The 17,972-nt window shown below is 43.7% G+C and overlaps 1 protein-coding gene and 1 non-coding gene across 9 annotated transcripts in view; both read left to right on the top strand.

Annotated features, from left to right (window-relative positions):
- ATG16L1 (autophagy related 16 like 1) overlaps window positions 1–17,972 on the top strand; it is a 35,422-nt gene that overhangs the window by 5,104 nt on the left and 12,346 nt on the right. For 2 of the 8 annotated variants that reach the window (XM_036911671.2, XM_036911737.2), the window contains 10 exons: window positions 216–275; window positions 3,319–3,424; window positions 4,151–4,224; window positions 5,119–5,370; window positions 8,786–8,851; window positions 11,135–11,221; window positions 11,901–11,957; window positions 12,177–12,224; window positions 12,850–12,952; window positions 15,518–15,623. In XM_036911671.2, coding sequence (XP_036767566.1) covers window positions 216–275; window positions 3,319–3,424; window positions 4,151–4,224; window positions 5,119–5,370; window positions 8,786–8,851; window positions 11,135–11,221; window positions 11,901–11,957; window positions 12,177–12,224; window positions 12,850–12,952; window positions 15,518–15,623 — 959 coding nt within the window. The remainder of the gene's footprint in view (window positions 1–215; window positions 276–3,318; window positions 3,425–4,150; window positions 4,225–5,118; window positions 5,371–8,785; window positions 8,852–11,134; window positions 11,222–11,900; window positions 11,958–12,176; window positions 12,225–12,849; window positions 12,953–15,517; window positions 15,624–17,972) is intronic. The other 6 variants (XM_036911689.2, XM_036911680.2, XM_036911709.2 and 3 more) reach the window with 6 other exon arrangements.
- LOC118927823 (small Cajal body-specific RNA 6) lies at window positions 13,878–14,152 on the top strand. The gene has a single exon (XR_005030988.2). It is a non-coding gene; the product is annotated as a small Cajal body-specific RNA 6 (non-coding RNA).

Below are 17,972 nucleotides of genomic sequence, written 5' to 3'. Positions count from 1 at the left end.
AAAAGATGAATAGATCGCCCAGCCCAGGTTCCAGCCTTGCTTCGTCACAATCCCGGAGCTCCTGGCTGGCTATAGTCCTGGGAGGCCTTGTATAACATTTAAAATATTAGTTGTAATATTCTGGTCAATTTTTAAGTATAGAGAATGCCATTTCATTTTTCTTGTCTAAATTCAATCAATTGAAAACTAAAAACATTTTATTTCTTTCTGCTTAGACTCTTGGTGATTATATTCCTATATCCTTTATCTGTTGGCCAAACACACTTCTTCAAAAGGTACTATAAATGCACAACAATTGATTTGCTTAAGTGTTACTGGGATGGTAATTTAAATGGAGGTCCTTCCTTTCCTGCCAACTCTTTATTTGTCCATAACTGGGCCTCTCCTCCTGACTGCCCCATTTCTCTTAAAGGCATCCTTATTTTCCACAAGTCATCTGTGACTCCTTTTTCCCTCGGTGTCTTGCCACTCCCCATAGGCAGTCAGTCACCCAGACCTGTTTCTTCTTCACCCACAGTCCCTTGTGCACTGCCCCTTAGTTTCCATTTATTTTGCCACCCACTTCATTCATCTACCCTTTGGTTCCTGGACTTTGACAAGACCCTTGTTTATGCAGGCATGTGGTGACAGCAGTGTGGGTTAGGCATTAGGCATACAGAGAGGAGTAGGCCAGAGTCCTTGCTCTCAAAGACCTGAATCTGGCAGGTCTTTGACAGTAACATACATTACAAAATGCCCAGCATAAGTGTAGTTACTATCTGCTGCCGTACAAAGTTATTACAATATTATTGACTATATTCACCCAACTCAAGGGGGTGCTTGCTAGTATGTTAAGGATAGTCACAAAAGATGGGCACCTCATTTGGCTTCCTTCTCCCTTACCTGTCCCTCCTTCAGTCCTGCCCACCTCTTCCTAAGTAACCTTGAAACACTACATGCTGTGTTTAAAAAGCTTTATCTGCGTCAGTTATCTATCTCCCCTCTTAAGTGCTTTAATCCCTTTGCTTACTGAGTAGATTAAAGTTAAACTCTTCAGCCTGGAAATAGTTGATCCCAGTAGTGGTTTTCTAAGTGTACTTCTGGACAGCAGCGTCTGGGAAATAGTTAGAAATGTAGTCTTGGGCCCCAACCCAGACGTGTTTCAGAAACTCGGGGTGAGGCCTGGTAACCTATATATAACTAGGTGACCCTAATAACCTTTCAAGTTTGAGAACTACTGTTTTAGTCCATGGCTACTCAAGAGTCCATGTGAACTAGCCACACCCTCAGAGGGGATGTTAAAAATGCAGGTTATTGGCTCTCAGACCTGCTGGGTCAATGTGGGGTGCGGCCCAGGAATGTGTGCTGCTCTCTGCTGATTCTCCCATCTACTTAGTGAAGCACTGTCAGTGGGCTATTGCAGGGGCTTCGGCTTTCATTGTGAATCCGATGGGAAGGGGCAGGGGACTTTGGGTAGTGGAATGAGTGACTTGTGTCTTTGCCTCAGTCTCCTGAATCTTCTGTGGAATGTCAGCTCCTTGGAAGAAGGGAGTAGTTTTCATTTTGCGTGTTCCACATTGCTTAGCAATAAAATAAGGGAATTTGATGATAATATCTAATCCTTTTGCCTAATTTAAGTTGGTTTCTTGTAAAATGTGTTCCACTTTCTTATCTGTTGGCTTCTCCTTCATGGGCTAAGATTGGGGAGGCACTAGGTTGCCTCAGTGGATGAGGTATTGGTATGTGCTTAGAACTCATAATAAAGAATTGCAGAGCTTGAGGGTAAAGTTAGGAGGGAGTGTCATTGCTCCCCTTTCCCTTCTCTCCACTTGGCACATGGAAGAGGCTGGTGGCATCCTAGTCTTCCAGCTTGCTTCCTTTTCTTAAATCAGTGCCTTCCCTGGGCAATATTTGAAATTTCTCACTCTAATCTGTTAGTTCTCACCTGTAGCTGTGGCCAAGCCCCCTCTCCTGAACTAAACCCACAGTTGAGTCACCTTCTGCTATTTCTGAGATAAAACGCAAACACCTGCAAAGTTTCCAAAATTGTGTTGACTCTTGAGGTGATTTGAACTCAGTCCATGGCTTCAGCTACGTGTTTGCTGACAGCTTCTACCTGTTAGCTTCCAGCTTGGACCTCCTTACATGAGGTTTAGACTCTACTACCCAGTTTCCACTCAGTCCCCGCAAGCCTTCTCCCCAGTCCTTCCCGTCTCAGTAGGTGGCACATACATGTTATTAATTGTTCAGACTCAAGGCCCTGGAGTCATCATTGACTGTCTGTCAGACCCCACATCCTATTCAGGGGCAAATCGTATAGGCCGTTCCTGGAGAGTGGGCCTAGGATCTGACCACATCTCATTGCCTCTGCTGCGCCGCCTGGAGCTGAGCTGCACACTCTCAGATCCGGACTCCGTACTAGCCCACTAACTGGTCCCCCTGTTCCTTGCCTCCCTGCAGTCTGCTCTGCACTCAGCAGACCTAGAGATCCTTTTCAAATGTAGGTCATTCCTCTGCTCAAAACCCTGCAGTGGCTTCCAGTCACACCTAGTAAAAGCCACAGTCCTCAGAGGGGCTGCAAGTCTCTGCATGGTCTCCCCAACCACCTCTTGTACCCCCTGTACTGGTGCTCCAGTCACACTTTACCCCAAGTTCAGTGGCTGTGTCACAGCCTCCAAGCCTTTCCAACATTGGCTGTCCCTTCTGCTCAGAGGCCCCCAGCCCCAGGGCCACATGGCTTGTTCCTCGTTTCTTGGCAGTCTCCAGTCATGCGTCACCCCTCAGAGAAGCCTTCTTTATTACCCCATGTAGCACGGGACCCCACACCCTGTTCCCTTCTTTACCCTGCGTAGTTGTTCTTCACAGCCCATCTGACTTCCGGAAAGCTTAGTGTACCTGCTTGTCTGACAGCTCTTAGGTGTTTGTCCACCACATGAGAGCAGAGCTCTGTGCTGACAGCCTTCTTCCCACGTCTAAGAACAGTGCCTGGCACAGAGTTGGTGCTCAGATACTTGCTGAGTGAGTGGACCCCATTGTCTCCTCCATATTTACCTAAACTTCATTCTGAAACTCCTCCTTTGTTCCTGACATGACTGGTGGTTTGGGTTGTGGTTGGTTTATTTTATTACCTTATGTCTCACATCTCCTACTGGACAGTTCTGGTTTGTAGTGACTTATAACACATTTGCCTGGAGAAACCGAACTGTCAGTGGCTGTGTTGTCATATACAGGTTTGAAATTCTGAAGTTATTATTCTGCCTGATGGAAAGGGCTTGGGGCCTAATTTTTTTCTCCCTCTTTTTTGCATGATCTGTTCATCTGCCTGGTGCTTGGATTTAGTCCCGGTCATGATGGTGCATGGAATGATAGTCAGTTACAAGAGATGGCCCAGCTGAGAATTAAACACCAAGAAGAGCTGACTGAATTACACAAGAAACGTGGGGAGGTAATGACAGCCGCTGTCCTCTCTGTCTTCTGTGTGCATGTCCCATGGTGGACAGGATGGCCAGGCAGCCACCTCCACTGGAATGTGTGGCCATCCTGGCTCTATTGGGCATCAGCAGCTCTCTCTGTGGGAATGAAACAGTAAAGGTGAGGTCTTTACCTCCCTCAGCAAGAGGGCAAACCACTGAGATAACTGCCGGTTGTCATGTTCCCAAGATGGCATGAAAGGTCAGGCGGAGAGATTTCAAATAAAGGAAGCTGGCTCCTTGAGCCACTGAAGGTCTTACTAACACCTTCACAAAGCTTTCAAGAGGGAACCCTACAATTTCAGAACAATTTATTAGAATGAATCAAATTTTGGACTGTGTTTACACCAGATGCTGGTCTAATGGAAAATCAGGAAAAAGTAGTTTGTCATCAGTTCAGCTGAAGAGTCTGAAAAGGAGCTGGGGTGGAGGGCAGGCAGGTGAACTCAGCAGGATCCGGACAGTCACCTAGAATACTTGTCACCACCCAAGGCCGCCGTCACCCAGGAACAGCACACCTCTCCTGGGAGGCACCCAGAGGCCCTTTGGCTCCTCGCTGCCATCCAGCTCGTTTCTTCTTGGGGCCGTGGCCCAGCACCACAGGCGCTTTTTCTTTCTTAAAAATAAAAGGACCCACTGTTTCGTTTCCAGCTGAGGTCTCAGAATCTGTTCCTTATGAAAGTGTTCTTCTTTCCCCCCAGTTAGCTCAGTTGGTGATTGACCTGAATAACCAGATGCAGCAGAAGGACAAGGAGATGCAGATGAATGAAGCAAAGTGAGTAGAGGCGGCGCCTCCTGTGGCCTGCTCGTGGGAGCACACTTCCTGCCTTCCCATTCTCTGTGGTGAGATCTCCCACGGTGATCAGTGACAAACAGTAGCCACACCAGACTCAGCAGGAGTTTCATTTCTGTGCTTGTCAGCCTGCCCTGACGATCGAAGGGGCAACCACAGTCTTCCAGGTTTCCGGCATACCCCTGGGAATTGCCCTTGGCCCTCGCAGGTGTCCTTAAGGCATTGACAGTTTTCCCCGTGGCCACTGCGTGTGGGAGCTGGTATCTTACATGGTGGAGATAGAGCCAAGATACCTGAGTGTGGCCCTTGAGGCCAGGGAAGAGTTTGTGGGGAGGACTGTTCTTGGTGAGGGAAAAGCCTGGCAGACAAGATAAACAGGGAGTCCAGACCTTAAGACCTTTGAGCTGAAGGGGAGTCTGGGGTCTGTCTGTGCCTTTTTCCTTAATATGCAGGGAGGACTATCTGGGGACCTAGAGTGGTGGCCTCGGCCAGGCATTCTCTCGCTCGGTGGTGAAGCTGATACAGCGCACAGGATCTCCAGCCTCCTCCTGAGACCCCTTTGTCACTCTGTTTAAGCTTCAGAAGCTTCCTCTTCAAATCCTGCTTCTCTGAAAGATGTTTTAGTCCTTCATTGTCTAAATGAATTTCAGCCTGTGTGTTTCCTCTGCTGTGGGGTTGTCCTCTGAGCCATTGGGGCTGGGCCCTGCTAAGTGAGATGTGCTCATCGTGGTGAGTCCTGTGTGGCTGTGTGGTGTGGTGGCCGAGGTGATGGTTCGTGGCCCAAGCTCACACAGCTCTAGCACCTGGCCAGATACTCTTGCTCCAGTGCAGGGCTCTTGTGTGGTACCACTTGCTCTGTACCTGTCACGCTTTCAGAATTGCAGAGTGCTTGCAGACTATCTCTGACCTGGAGACCGAGTGCCAAGAACTACGCAGTAAGCTTCAGGACCTTGAGAGAGCCAACCAGACCCTGAGGGATGAGTATGACGCACTGCAGATCACTTTTACTGCCTTGGAGGAGAAACTGAGGAAAACTACAGAAGAGAACCAGGAGCTGGTCACCAGATGGATGGCCGAGAAAGCCCAGGAAGCCAATCGCCTAAATGCAGAGAATGAAAAGGATTCAAGGTAGGAGATCAGTCCACAGGGCGGGATTTCCATGTTTAGTAAAGTAGAACCTAGTTCTCCGAAAGGAAAGAAACCTGGCAGCTCTAACCACAGGGTGGGGGGAGAAAACAAAACACTCATAAAATTGTAAATAGTGATGGAAATAAAAGAGATTTGTGTTTATAAGAACACTGAGCAACTGAGGAAAGGATTCCACCTCCCTGAAGAGCTTTGGCCTGTTCTGTTTTTGCCAGTGAACTCTCAGTGCTTCAAGGAAAAGCTAATTATTGAACAGTACAAATTAAATCAAAATTAGGAGAAGATTGGAATTCCCATCCACCACCAGTTTTATAAAACTGTTCAGACCCATACCAAAAATTCTGATCTTGCTAGTATATGACAAGACTATAGTCTAACCTCACATGAATATAAATGTGGAATTCCTAAGTTAAATGTATTGGTACCTTTTTAAAAATTCACTGCAGTCCTATTAAGATTTATTCCAGGAATTAAGAAATGGTTTATTAGGAAATCGACTAAATATATCACATTAGATGATGATAAACTATATGACCACTTTTGTATATCCCGAGAAAGCCATTTGCTCAGACTCGGTTCCCAGTCCTGATGAAAACCCTTAACCTGGAAACAGAGCCTTTAATAACACCAGCGAAGCCTCTCACCAAGTGAGTCTTCATGGAAGGAAATAGGTGTGTTGAAAATTCTCCCCACAGAGTCTAACGCACCCCTCAAAGCCAGGAACAAAAGGAAGGGCCCACTCTCTCATGACGCAGGTACTTGGGCCAGGGAGCCAGATGGGACAGCAGATACTGGAAGTGGGAGGTCATGACTGTCCACTTAGAAAACACGAGACATACCTGAGAAACTAATAATGAGAGTTCAGCAGGGATTAGAACATAAGATTTTAAAATCCCCGAATTTTAAATTCAGTAGTTTAGAATTTGAAAATATTTTTGTGATTAATGTAGAAGAATAATGAAAACAGCAAAGAGTCTTAAAAGAATAATACTGAGCACTAACCCTACCAAATAATGTATTCAGGTAGATTTCAGACTCTCTTTAAAAATTGAAACCATATGGTAGAAGTAAAAAATGTGACTATCTGCTATTTGTTTTATGAAAAATTCCTAAATAGGAGTATTAGAGGACTTTCTAAACATTGAAAGTAATGGAAATAAGGAAAGGACTGTAACATTTTGAGGTTTATTAAAACCAAAGAATACTCTAACAATCAACTGGGATGTGCTGTTACAAAACAAATCGCCTTAATACAGAGTCAGTGAGGAGTAGGTGAGCCCTCGGGGGACCTGAAGGGTAGGCAGTAGCGTAGAGAAATAGATGCGGTCGGTAAACCTGGCACAAAGGGCTGTCCGGAGGCAGAGGGAGAGGGCCACTCACGTTGCTGATGGAAAGCCCATCCTGCAGCCTGAAGGGCGTAACCAGGAGCCTGAAAAGTGTTCCCACTTGTTGGGCTTTATCCTAAGAAAGTAATGAGACTTGTTCACAGATACGGTTTTGTGAAAGCACATTATTCAAAGAAGTGAAAAATTGGAAGCAGTATATTCATCAGGGAGTAAATAAATTGTGGTATTTTCATACAGTGGGATTTTACAGTCATTTAAAAATACTTAGTGACATGAGAAAATGCATGAAATTAGCATAAATGAAAGTAGGACATAAAACCTTGTGATGTATGCATGATCCAAATTTTGAACGAATCGGATTAAAAGGAATGAATAGTATTTATTTCTGGGTGGTGAGATTTTGTGTTTTGGTTTCTCATTTATAGTTTATATTTTCTAACTTTAAGTTTCTTCTGTTTAAAAAAGTGAGCTGTTCTTTTTTATTCTGTTAGTCTCATGCTTAAGTAAAAATAGCTTGACTTATGCTGTGGGGTTCTGGGGCAGCTTAAGGGTGTAAGACATCAGGGTTCCTGGAAGTCGTTAGGCTGTGCATTGAACGCCTGCTTGAGGGAGAACCAGGCAGCTGTGCGGTTGCACCACGGAGGAGCCCTCGGTCATCACAGTGGACACAGAGGATAGAACGGCCTTGCTTAATGAAGTTATTCAGATAGTTCCTCCTCCTCAGACATTTTCCCCTGCTTCCTGCCAGTCCCCCAGATCAGATGTCCTCCTCTTTCTAGCAGCTGTGCTGATCTGGGTTGCAGTGTAGCACACTGTTGGGTTCCGCCTCCCTTCTGGGCTGAGGTAGGCCCCACGGTCAGGCCCGGTGGCTGCGCGTAAGGGGTGCTCAGGAATATGTGAACTGTTGGGAAAGGACATTTCCTCCTGGCTGTTCTAATGAAGGTTGAGCTGTGGGTGTCTTCTTCCTGGGACTGCATCTGTCCTTTATTCTCTCCTTGTCCCCTAGTGCCTTTCTTATAGAGGAGTGTTATCTCACTCGGAGATGGAGGTTTTCCCTCAAAGGCAATATATAGGTCATCTATTCCAGCTAAAAAAAGTTTTGTTTGTTCAGTAAAACTTTTCATCCTCTCAGCATATGTATAATTCAAGAGTGTATTGCACTTCTTAAGCTACAGCCTCATCCCATCCACCTAGAGACCTTTCTCCCATTTTGAGAGTTATCAGTATGGTACAAGCCTTACAAAAAACTCCAGCCAAGGTCTTGACTGTTGCTCAGTATCAGGGCTAGAGTTCTGGGTTGGGGGTCCTCCTCCTAGGGAGTAAGACCTCTACCAGAGGTGGAATTGCCATGGAAAAGGATAAATACCGGGGAGCTCCTGACTTCGGGACCCAGAAAGGAGAGAGAGAAGTTGTTTTTGGGAGAGTGAATGCCACTGTTGGCCATGTGAAATTTTGCCTTGCCTGGGACTGCTGTGTCCAGCCCTAGTCAGTTGAAGCTGCATACAGTTTGACAGTTCAGCAATCTTACTGTACTTGAGTTTCCTCATCTGTAAACTGGGAATAATAGTACTTAACCTCAAAGCATTGTTAGAAGGATTAAGTGAGTTAAAACCTATAAAATAATAAACCAAGTCAGACACAGGTAAATTCTAAGTAAATCATAACTATTACTATTCACGCTCTTGGTATGTTAGTGTAAGACAGTTTGCTGCAGGAAACAGTCTCAGCCGTGACTAACCCTGGATAAATTCGATTGGTCTTTTTGCCCTGAGAGGTCCTGGGTCCCCACAGGCAGGCTTTTCCCTTGCCGATTCGCTGCTTTCTCTGATAGTGTAAGCCCCCTTCCAGGCTTTACTCTGAGATCCTTCGTAACGGGGATCCTTAGGGGTGTTACTGGTGTGCGTTTGGGACATTGGGGTCTTTGCCCAGGGCAGTTGTGACTTGAATGCACTGATACCCAAAGGCATTATTAGAGCTAGGAGTTCACTGAAAGCCAAAACCCCGTGCTTTCTTTAAGTAAACATAAATAGAGGCCTTTTTTTAAAAAATAGGAGGCGGCAGGCCCGGCTGCAGAAAGAGCTTGCGGAAGCAGCGAAGGAGCCTCTACCAGCTGAACAGTGAGTAGAGATACGTGAATCAAAATTGTGTCCTTAAAAATTTGATTAGCTCTGTGTAAATAGTTTTATAATGTTTTGATTTCCATAAAACACCTTACAGATTATAGAAAGAAAACAAAGACTTAAGGGAAAAAAATTAGAAAACACCCATTACCTCCCAGGAAGTTGTTGCAGTTTACAGCCCTCACCTGTGAGTGTGAATTCTGACTTTCTGCATCCTTAACAGAGGACAGCCTTGCTGATTCCTGGTGGCACATTGATGTGTTTCTACCCCTAATTGGAGCTGTTGCAGTGTTAATGCTGGGCTGGGGTTTTTTCTTCTACTGCCTTCTTGGTTTGTGCCTTTAAGTGGAGGTTTGGGTAAACCTTTGAAGCATAAGTGAAATCTAGGGTCTCTCTCTGCACAAAAGGTATCAGTCTGAAACTCTCCTAATCTGGAGGTGGAGTAAAGGATCTTCTCTGAGATTTGAAGCTTTAAGAGTGCTGGATAGTTTAATGACTAAATTCCCTCTGTACCTGTAGTCAGGATGTGGTTTTGTTTTTTTTTCTGTTGAAATATATCCTGGAGTATAATATTAGAATTATAACCTACAGTTTTTAAAAAATGTTGATCGCTTCCTTAGAAATGGAGGAGAGTGATTTAAATTTAGTTATGAGTCATCTACCAAAGGTCTTAATTTACAAGAAAACAAAGGTTCTCATACCAAGATTTTGCTTTTGATGTAGAATATGTACATTTTTTTCTGTACTCAGATGTGGAAAATGAATCTTGGACGTATTTTTCCCAAACTACAAAGTAAATAAATAATTGCCTTAGAAGTGAGATTTTGTTCCTTTAAAAATAACAGCTCACAAAAGCATCATTTGTGTTCCTATTTTCCCACATAAACAGGTGACTAGGTATAACATGATTTAGGCAGGCCGAGCATCCTGCCCGGATTGCAGGAAGGGTCTAAGTTAGAGTGCAGACCTAGGGGTGTCCAACAGTAAAGGACACCTTATATCTTACATCTTTGAAGAGTTTTGATAACCAGTTGCCAAATCATGGTGTTTTCTTGTGGCTCTGGGCCTTTTTTGCACAGTTCCACATACCTTGATGACTGTAGAATTCTACCCTAAAGTGTTTTCATAGGCTTAGACCATGTTTGCTATTCTTGCCATGTCTGCTGTTCTGTGGTCACCCTTGTGTGAACACAAGTGAGACCAAACCACATATGAGAAGAAAGCCCAGCCTTGTTCTCTTTTTCAGGCCTGCCTTTGTTCTCTTTTAACATCCTGGCCAAGGCTGGGTTTAGTTACATGGAATCCTAAAATCAATAGCAAGGGAAAAAATTAATTTACTTTGATCTGGTTTAACTTCCTTGGTAACCAGTTCTGAAGCATATATTTACATAATCCAGATAATCATGGAAAAATCTTCCTTCAAGTTCTTAGGAGTCCAGACATTAGGTGGTGAAGTCTTAGGTTCTTGTATTTTATTATTTTACTTCTCCATGAGGATTGTAACTCTGTAGGAGATCATTAAGACAAAAATAATTACATGCCTTCCCTTCAACCAGAAAAACTGGGAGGAAGGGGAATCCCAGACAACAGCACCAGAGCGTGTTCAACAGCTGGATATTCCCTGTGAAATGTGATGGACACGCCAAGTGTCAGCAGCACCAAGTGTTTAAGCATAAAATACCCAGAGTCAAGAATGCATTGTGCCTATATTTTGCTTTCCTGTTTTTATCCAAGTAGTATTTAAAGCCGAGGTGTTAATGCAACTATTTATTGCATTGCCCGTATAGCAGCCCCTGTTCTTACTCACTGGGATCTTCTCCCAACACTGCCATGTCCTTGAACTGTGTAGGTGCCCCTAACTACCCTTTGTGCCACTCATCCTGTCTCAGAGGGGCTGTTTATTGGTGAGTGCTGCAGTCCAATTGTGCGTGTACAGGAACCAGACTTCTGGTGGAAAGAATCTGCTGGGTTGTAGACTTAATAAGCCATTATACTGCTTTCCAAGTGGGAACTGTTTATATCTGAAAGGATCAAAAACTTGCTTTTAAAATTATTTTCATTTGGAAGTCAGGATTTGAAATGAACAGGTTAAATGTTTCTTTTAGTACTGTTCAGAGCACAGCAGCTCCTTTTTCTCCAGAGAACCCTTAACCATCAGTGTCGCAGCCAAGTCACACAGGCTGTGTGACCAGGACATGGTGTTGACGTTGGCAGAACAGACTCCTCACAAAGCTCCTCTTTAGCAGAATCAAAGACCTGGCCTCTTGCCCTTCTTTCCAGGGATGATGACATTGAAGTCATTGTGGACGACACCTCTGATCATGCTGAGGAGACCTCTCCTGTGCGAGCCATCAGCAGAGGGGCTACGTAAGTAGGCAGGTCAGGCCAAGAAAGGAGAGCTTGAGAGAGTTTGTTGCAGTTTGACAGAGCACATCCATGACTACAACAGAAAAGCAGTCTCCCATGTTCCCAGACCCCTCGCTAGAACATCCGGCCCCCCTTGCACAGTTGTAGAGTTTGTGGGTTCCTGAGTGTCCCTGTCTCTCAGGTCACCTCTTAGGAATGGGAGGTGAGCTCCAGAAGAGTGCTGCCACTCGCTGTGAAAGGAAGCAGAAAAAAGTGCCTTTCTGGAAGATGGACAGCTAAACCTGGTTAGGCGGGGTGCTGGTTTAGATCATACTGTTTAATTCTTACTTGGGCTCCAGGATGTGTTTCATTTGCTAAAGCAGGAGTAAAACAATGGGGATTATTATTAACAGCCAGACATTATTGGGATAGCTAGACAGTTTAACCTGAAGCATTATTTCCAGGGGAGTTAATTTAATACAAGACAATGTGTTTCCTGTAAAACTCTGAAGGCTGGGTCTCCCTCCTGTCTTCCCACTGTTTTCTGGTGGTTCCATACTATGAGGGGTTTCTTGGCTGGGATTTGGGAACTCAATGGAACTCATACTCCCAGGTACCTATTTTTATGGGCAGTTTTTATTGATTGATTATTTGGGCAAAATGTTTCTAAGGTTTAAACCTATCCTCCCCTCCTCTTTAGTAAGCGACTCTCGCAGCCTGCTGGAGGCCTTCTGGATTCTATCACTAATATCTTTGGGTAGGTTAGAAAACTTTCACCCTTCCTTATTAATGTGTGTATAAATATACCTAAGTATATATACATGATGTATTTTCCTTTTTAAGTGAACACCAGAATTTCAGTTGTGCAGAGTACACGGATGCCTTAATTTCAGCTTTTCATTTAGCTTCTTCCTTTTTTCCTCAATTTCCTTTCTCTTAATCTCGCTGCGTGCTGATATCTGGCCTTACCCTTTAGTCTGTCCGAGTCTCCCCTTTTGAGACATCACTCTTCTGATGCTGCCAGGTGAAAATACTCTCCTCTCTCAACCCAGCATGTGAGTGTGGGTCATTGATAACAGTGCTGATCACCGCATCACTTCCCTAAATCATCAGCTGTACCTGTGCTAATGGGACATTGCATGCTCCTAGGAATGCCGTTATATTAACCCTCTACGCCGGCTGTTAGGTGGAGCTCTTGTCCAGCAATCACGCTCTTGTTACCCTTCTTTTGGCATGTGTTTGACTCCGCCTTGGCTACAAGCATATGCTGAGGATGATTGTAACTAGGCATTGAAGTCACTTTAAAATAGTTTATGAAAATATCAGTGAGCTCCCACTGAGGTAGCAGGACATTTAGTTGAAAGTGTTTTTTAGCAGTTATGGATTGGGAAAGCAATTGTTCAGGATCTCATTTCAGTGTTGAGTTTTAGAGTGCATGAGTTAGCAAGCAGGAGAGCACTGGTCTGTGTGCTGGCTAGCTTGCAGTTGTCGTTTGAGTGCAGATGAGTCATTGAGAATCCTTCTGTGGTTTGCAGGGTCTGCAAGGGAAAAGAAGCTATTGACAGAAGTTGTCTTTGAAGCCCTTCTGAGCATTTGATGGACAGGAAGCCTTGTGCAGTCCTAATATTTTGGTTTATGTTACTTCTTAGGAGGCGTTCTGTCTCTTCATTTCCAGTTCCCCAGGAAAATGTGGATACCCATCCTGGTTCTAGTAAAGAAGTGAGGGTGCCAACAGCTGCCTTGTGTGTCTTTGTAAGTATGGTTTCTCCCCAAGCCCCACCAAGCTTTGTGTGGTAACAGAGCCTGACCTTTAACTAAAGGATCCTTTATCCTGCTGCAGCTAAGCTTTCTATTGTTTTATTTATATTAAGCTTTTATAACTGTTGGCTCTGATGGAAGGGATTTGTACATTTTGCTTTGTTTCAGGGAACAGAATTTATTACAGCCATCCTCTGTAATACAGGGTTGGCTGAGAGAAAGGATTGATAGCATGAGGGATGAGGCCAAAGAAAACTCATTAGGGTGGTGAGAAATCAGAGTAGTTGACAGAGTTGTTCTCCATAGTTGACTGCTGTTTAAAGCAATTGTCTAGTCAGGAATGTCAGGAGGGTACCTGTTGGCTTTGTGATTCATACCCATATCTGTGTGACTTCTGACCATTAGGAGCACATGGTTGGAAACGAGACAGTTTAGGGCAGAGGCCACTGTGATACTGAGGCTGTCGGCTGGAGTTCAGAGCTGGGTCCTTGGAGTAAGGAATAGTCAGGTCCCCGCTGGACTGATGGAGCAGAAATTGAACCAGCCTGGGAAATATAGGGCAGTTGGCTCAGGGCTAGCAAGTGGGAGATGGGGGTGTGGAAGGGCAAAGCAGAAAAAGCATCACCTGTATAGCGGGCTAACTCTTAGATTGTGGGATTAGTTACAAGGAGCCAACTTTCAAGGAGACTTACAGAAAATGTAGTGGCATTTAGATGGGCAGAGTTTTAGTTCCAGACAGGAGGAACTTTCTTAATAGTTACTTATTTCCACACAATGAACTGGCTGAGCGATTAACGCCCTTGGATGTTGTAAAGACAGTCCTGCTCTGGATGAGGAGTGGGATGGGGGAGCCAGGAAGGCACCTTCTTATTCCCAGTCCACTCCTGTGATTCCCTGCCAGGCCAGGGCACCACATGGAGGTCAATGATGATTGGTAAAAGGTCTGATTGCGCTTAACCTCACAGCCCCTTCCTTGCCCTCAACTCCCAGCAGCCCATCTTTTCCTCCTATCACATTTAAGTCATGTGTATGGGGTAATGGAGCAGCTGATAATTTGGGATTCTGTCAGTATGTGTTCCTGAGAGAGAACGGTTCACAGCTGACAAATATCCAACAGACCCTGCTGTGCAGGAGATTGATGAGTGGCAGCTGTGGATGTGATGGTGCATGATCTCAAGTTTTCAATCTGAGACCTCCTCAGTAGAAAGATACCATAAAGAGAAGAGGGAGGAAGTTGCATGGAGATAAAAGGTTTGGTCACCTGTCATAGCCTTTCAGCAGTAGGACACAAGAGGGGTGGGGCATCAGGTCACCAAGCAACGTAATAAGTGAAGTTTGTGTCCTAGTCAGTTAGTGGAGTCATGGCTCAGTTTAGGCATCTTCTTCAGTCCCAAGCAAATGTGAAGATCAGATTTTGTCTTCACAAATGACCTTTGATCTAACACAATCCACATTTTACACAGTAATTTTTTTTTTTTTTTAATGGAAAGTTTCAAAAACACAGGCAGAAGTGGAGAGTGTAAGAAAGAGCTTCCAGGGACTGTCATCTTGTCAGGCAGCTTCGGTTAGCCACATTTGCCAGTCTTACTGTCTCTGTCCCCCACTCGCTTTTGCTGGAACAGTTTAAAGCAAAGCCCAGCCATCATAGTTCTTCCATAAATATTTCCATACTCTTAGCAGAGTAGATCATAGTGACATCTTATGGCGGTCGCTCTTCCCAGTCTAGGATGGGAGGCTTTTCACTTGGTTTCCCTTCTCATCCTGAGCACAAAAAAGATGCCATGTTTTCAGATCCTGTTGTTGCAGTGTGGATGCCAGTCTCCAGAATTTCCCTATGAATGAAGAATTTAAATTCTCCCCCCAAAATAGGTGCTACTTTTATTGAAGGCCTGCTCAAGGTGAGGCACAGGCTGAGGTCCTAATACCCGCAGAAGTCCTTTTCTACAGATGAGCAAACCGAGGCTTCGGGAAATTAAGAAACTTGGCAGAGTTCACGCTCCTAGTATGCATTAGTCCATATTGCTTCCAGAAAGAACTACATAGACTCCCACTGGGGCCAGCATCTGCTCATATCAGGACTCCATATTAGGATAGACTCATACTAAGAAAGCCATAATGCCTTCTCTACAATGAAAAACAATGTCATATGCTAATTAGATAAAGAGTTTAATATGTAGTAGTAATGCAGTCTGGGCCAAAAGAGAGGCACTTAATCATAGACTTACTTTTAAGCCATTAAGATCATAGTAGAATATAGATTGAAATTTCATTCTCACAAAGAAAGAAAATTAATGCAAAGACAAATTTTAGGCAGTTAAGTCTAAATAGATTTTGAATCTTTTTAAGTGGTTTAAATAAATGGAACTCTATCTGTGAGAATAAAATAATAGAATCTGAGGAGACCCTGGGCAAGGAATCCAAGTTCATTTATGGTTTGATCCCCACTTTAAGGGTGAGTGTTTAACCTTTGGTTGGGTGTCCAGAGTGTCCATTTGTATCGGGCTCACTCTTCTTGGGGTTGACAGTGACTGGATTTGAGGCAGGATGCTTGTCTTGCAGGATGCTCACGACGGAGAAGTCAATGCTGTGCAGTTCAGTCCGGGTTCCCGGCTACTGGCCACAGGAGGCATAGATCGGAGGGTTAAGCTTTGGGAAGTGTTTGGAGGTGAGATCTTACTGGTGTAAACAGAAAGAAGCTGTTTTGGGACATCTGGTTGACCTTACTTTCATGCAGTCTTCAAATCGTTCATCTTCACAAAACACATGGCATTTTATATAGGAAATCGTTGGACCAAAGTATTATTACCATCTCAGTTACACTTCACAGTTGTGAGTGGGATGTATCACCTTGGAAAAATGTATTTAACAAGCAGCTTATCAGACAAGGGCCCTAAGATCAGAACTCAAGTCTCTTTGGTTACACCTTGTTTCAGAAGAGACCTCGGAGTACTCAGAAATGGATGGCATGAAAACAGTACACAGGAGTTAATAAAACCATCTCTTCTTTCTGAAGCTGAGGATAGCTCAATTTCAACTTTTTGAGATTCAGTTAAATTTACATGCATTTTTAATTAAAGGTCAAAAGAATAGGCTGTAGGCTTTCATTAGGAACCATTTTGTCAAGTTTACGTAGTTGGAGCACATACATACATGCTCACTGTCCAATGATAAAGAGCACCAATGTGCCTTTGTGTAATTTCCTTTGATCCTCATAGTAGCTTGGTCCACTTAGAAAGGTAGTTCCCCTGTTTGACAGGTGAAAACATGAAAACTCAGAGACAGTACTTGATTTATGTAGTTGATTTACATGGTTAGTAAATGATACACATGTCAAGAGAGTAGTGGACCTAAGACCCAATCCAGGTCTTCTGACTGCAAATCCCTTGTTCTTTCTACCACAGCCTCCTCTCAGCTCCTTAAGCAGCATGGGCTACTGCTTCTGATATGGTTGAAGCCAAAGAGTCTGTTGGTCCACTTGGTTAGAATAGATAACCAGTAAAGCAATGAACTTTTCTGCCCTGGCCTTTGGTTTTCAGGAAAGTGACTCAGCTAAATCCCTGGCAGTTAGAGCAGTTGAAGCCCAGTAAACTTTGTACTCCTTTACCCAGAAACACCCTATGAATGATTATTGCTGAAACTGTTATAAACGATAAACCATATCAAGAGAAATTTTAAGAGATTAGGTTTTTAAAGTTTAAACAGTCTGTTTTGATTGGGCCTTGTGATTAAACAAAAATGAGAAATATTTTTGATTTACTCCGTTGTCAGTAAAAACACCTAAGAAAATTAAGAGATAACCAGACATTAGTAACAGTGCTACCTTTTTGCTGCTGAAGAGGAAGTAAACAAAATTAATATTGACATATTTGTATTAATAAGATGAAGAGTTTCTACTGGCTCTACAGAAATAACAGACTTGGCAGCATTTTAAAATAGTTTTCGGGAACAAGTATCAGTCATGTCCTAATTATTATAAGACCTTTCTTCTGTAAACAGCTTATTCAGTCTGCAGTTTTTTCTCCCCTTGGCTTATACTTATTGAATCTTAGAAGAGACAAAGTCCAAGAGGACTTTTATGAAAGAGTTTGAGAGCTCTGTTTATTACTCTTTTAAAATAACAGAAGATTAGCACTTTCTACCCAGTAGGAACACCTGTTCTTGCTCATTCTAGCAAAAGCAAGGGCTGCATTGGGAGTTCCTTATGTAAGTGCTGTTGGTTTAGCCTCCCAGGTGCCTGCCTTCTAGATAACAAAGCTTTGGTGAGGTCTTTCGTCATTTGAGGTCAGTCTCTTGTGTAGAAGAGCATTTACCAATCATTTCTTACATTTTGGCACTGTGTTAACTGCCAAACAAATAGACCAGTATTTTGAGCATAAGCCTGGAATATTTCTTAGAATTTACAGTAATATTTTTGTCTATAAAGATCTAATCTTACTACTATTTGAAAGTATTAAGACAAAAGGCTGTTACGTGAAATGCTTCCTGTTTTGTGCTCCCCTTTTACAAATTTGATCTGAATGCTTCCTTGTCTTCCTTGCATGTACATATAGGTCATCCTTAAGCTGCCCTTTTTAAAAGGAGCTTAGTCACGTCATCATTGAGACTTGTACTCTTCTGAGTTTGTGCCTGCCTCATGAAGTTTCCATGTAGGTCGCCAAAGCCATCTGAAAGCAGTCCAGGAGCATGTGTGTCTGGGACTGGTGGGGAGGGAGCCTGGGGAGGGGAGGGGAACACTGGCACAGTTGGATAGCCAGAATCAGGAACGTGTGGAGGTAGAGAAAGTTTAAGAACAACTTCCAGAAACTCCAAACTAGGTTTACTGGTATTCTAATGACTAGTCAGTTATGTAACTTAAAAAAAAATATTTCTTTTCAGACCTTAATGAGAACTATCATACCTTGGATTTTGAAAATTTAATGGTCAAGATCTACTGAAGTGATGGTTACTTTGGCACAAATACTGATCAAACCCAAAGATGCATTTATGCATTAGGGCATTTCACTGAGAAATGACA

The sequence above is a fragment of the Manis pentadactyla genome, chromosome 6 (assembly GCF_030020395.1).
Source record: "Manis pentadactyla isolate mManPen7 chromosome 6, mManPen7.hap1, whole genome shotgun sequence".
In the NCBI taxonomy this organism is placed as follows: domain Eukaryota; kingdom Metazoa; phylum Chordata; class Mammalia; order Pholidota; family Manidae; genus Manis; species Manis pentadactyla.
Note: the sequence above shows the minus strand (reverse complement) of the source record. Positions and strands in the feature narration are given on the sequence as shown.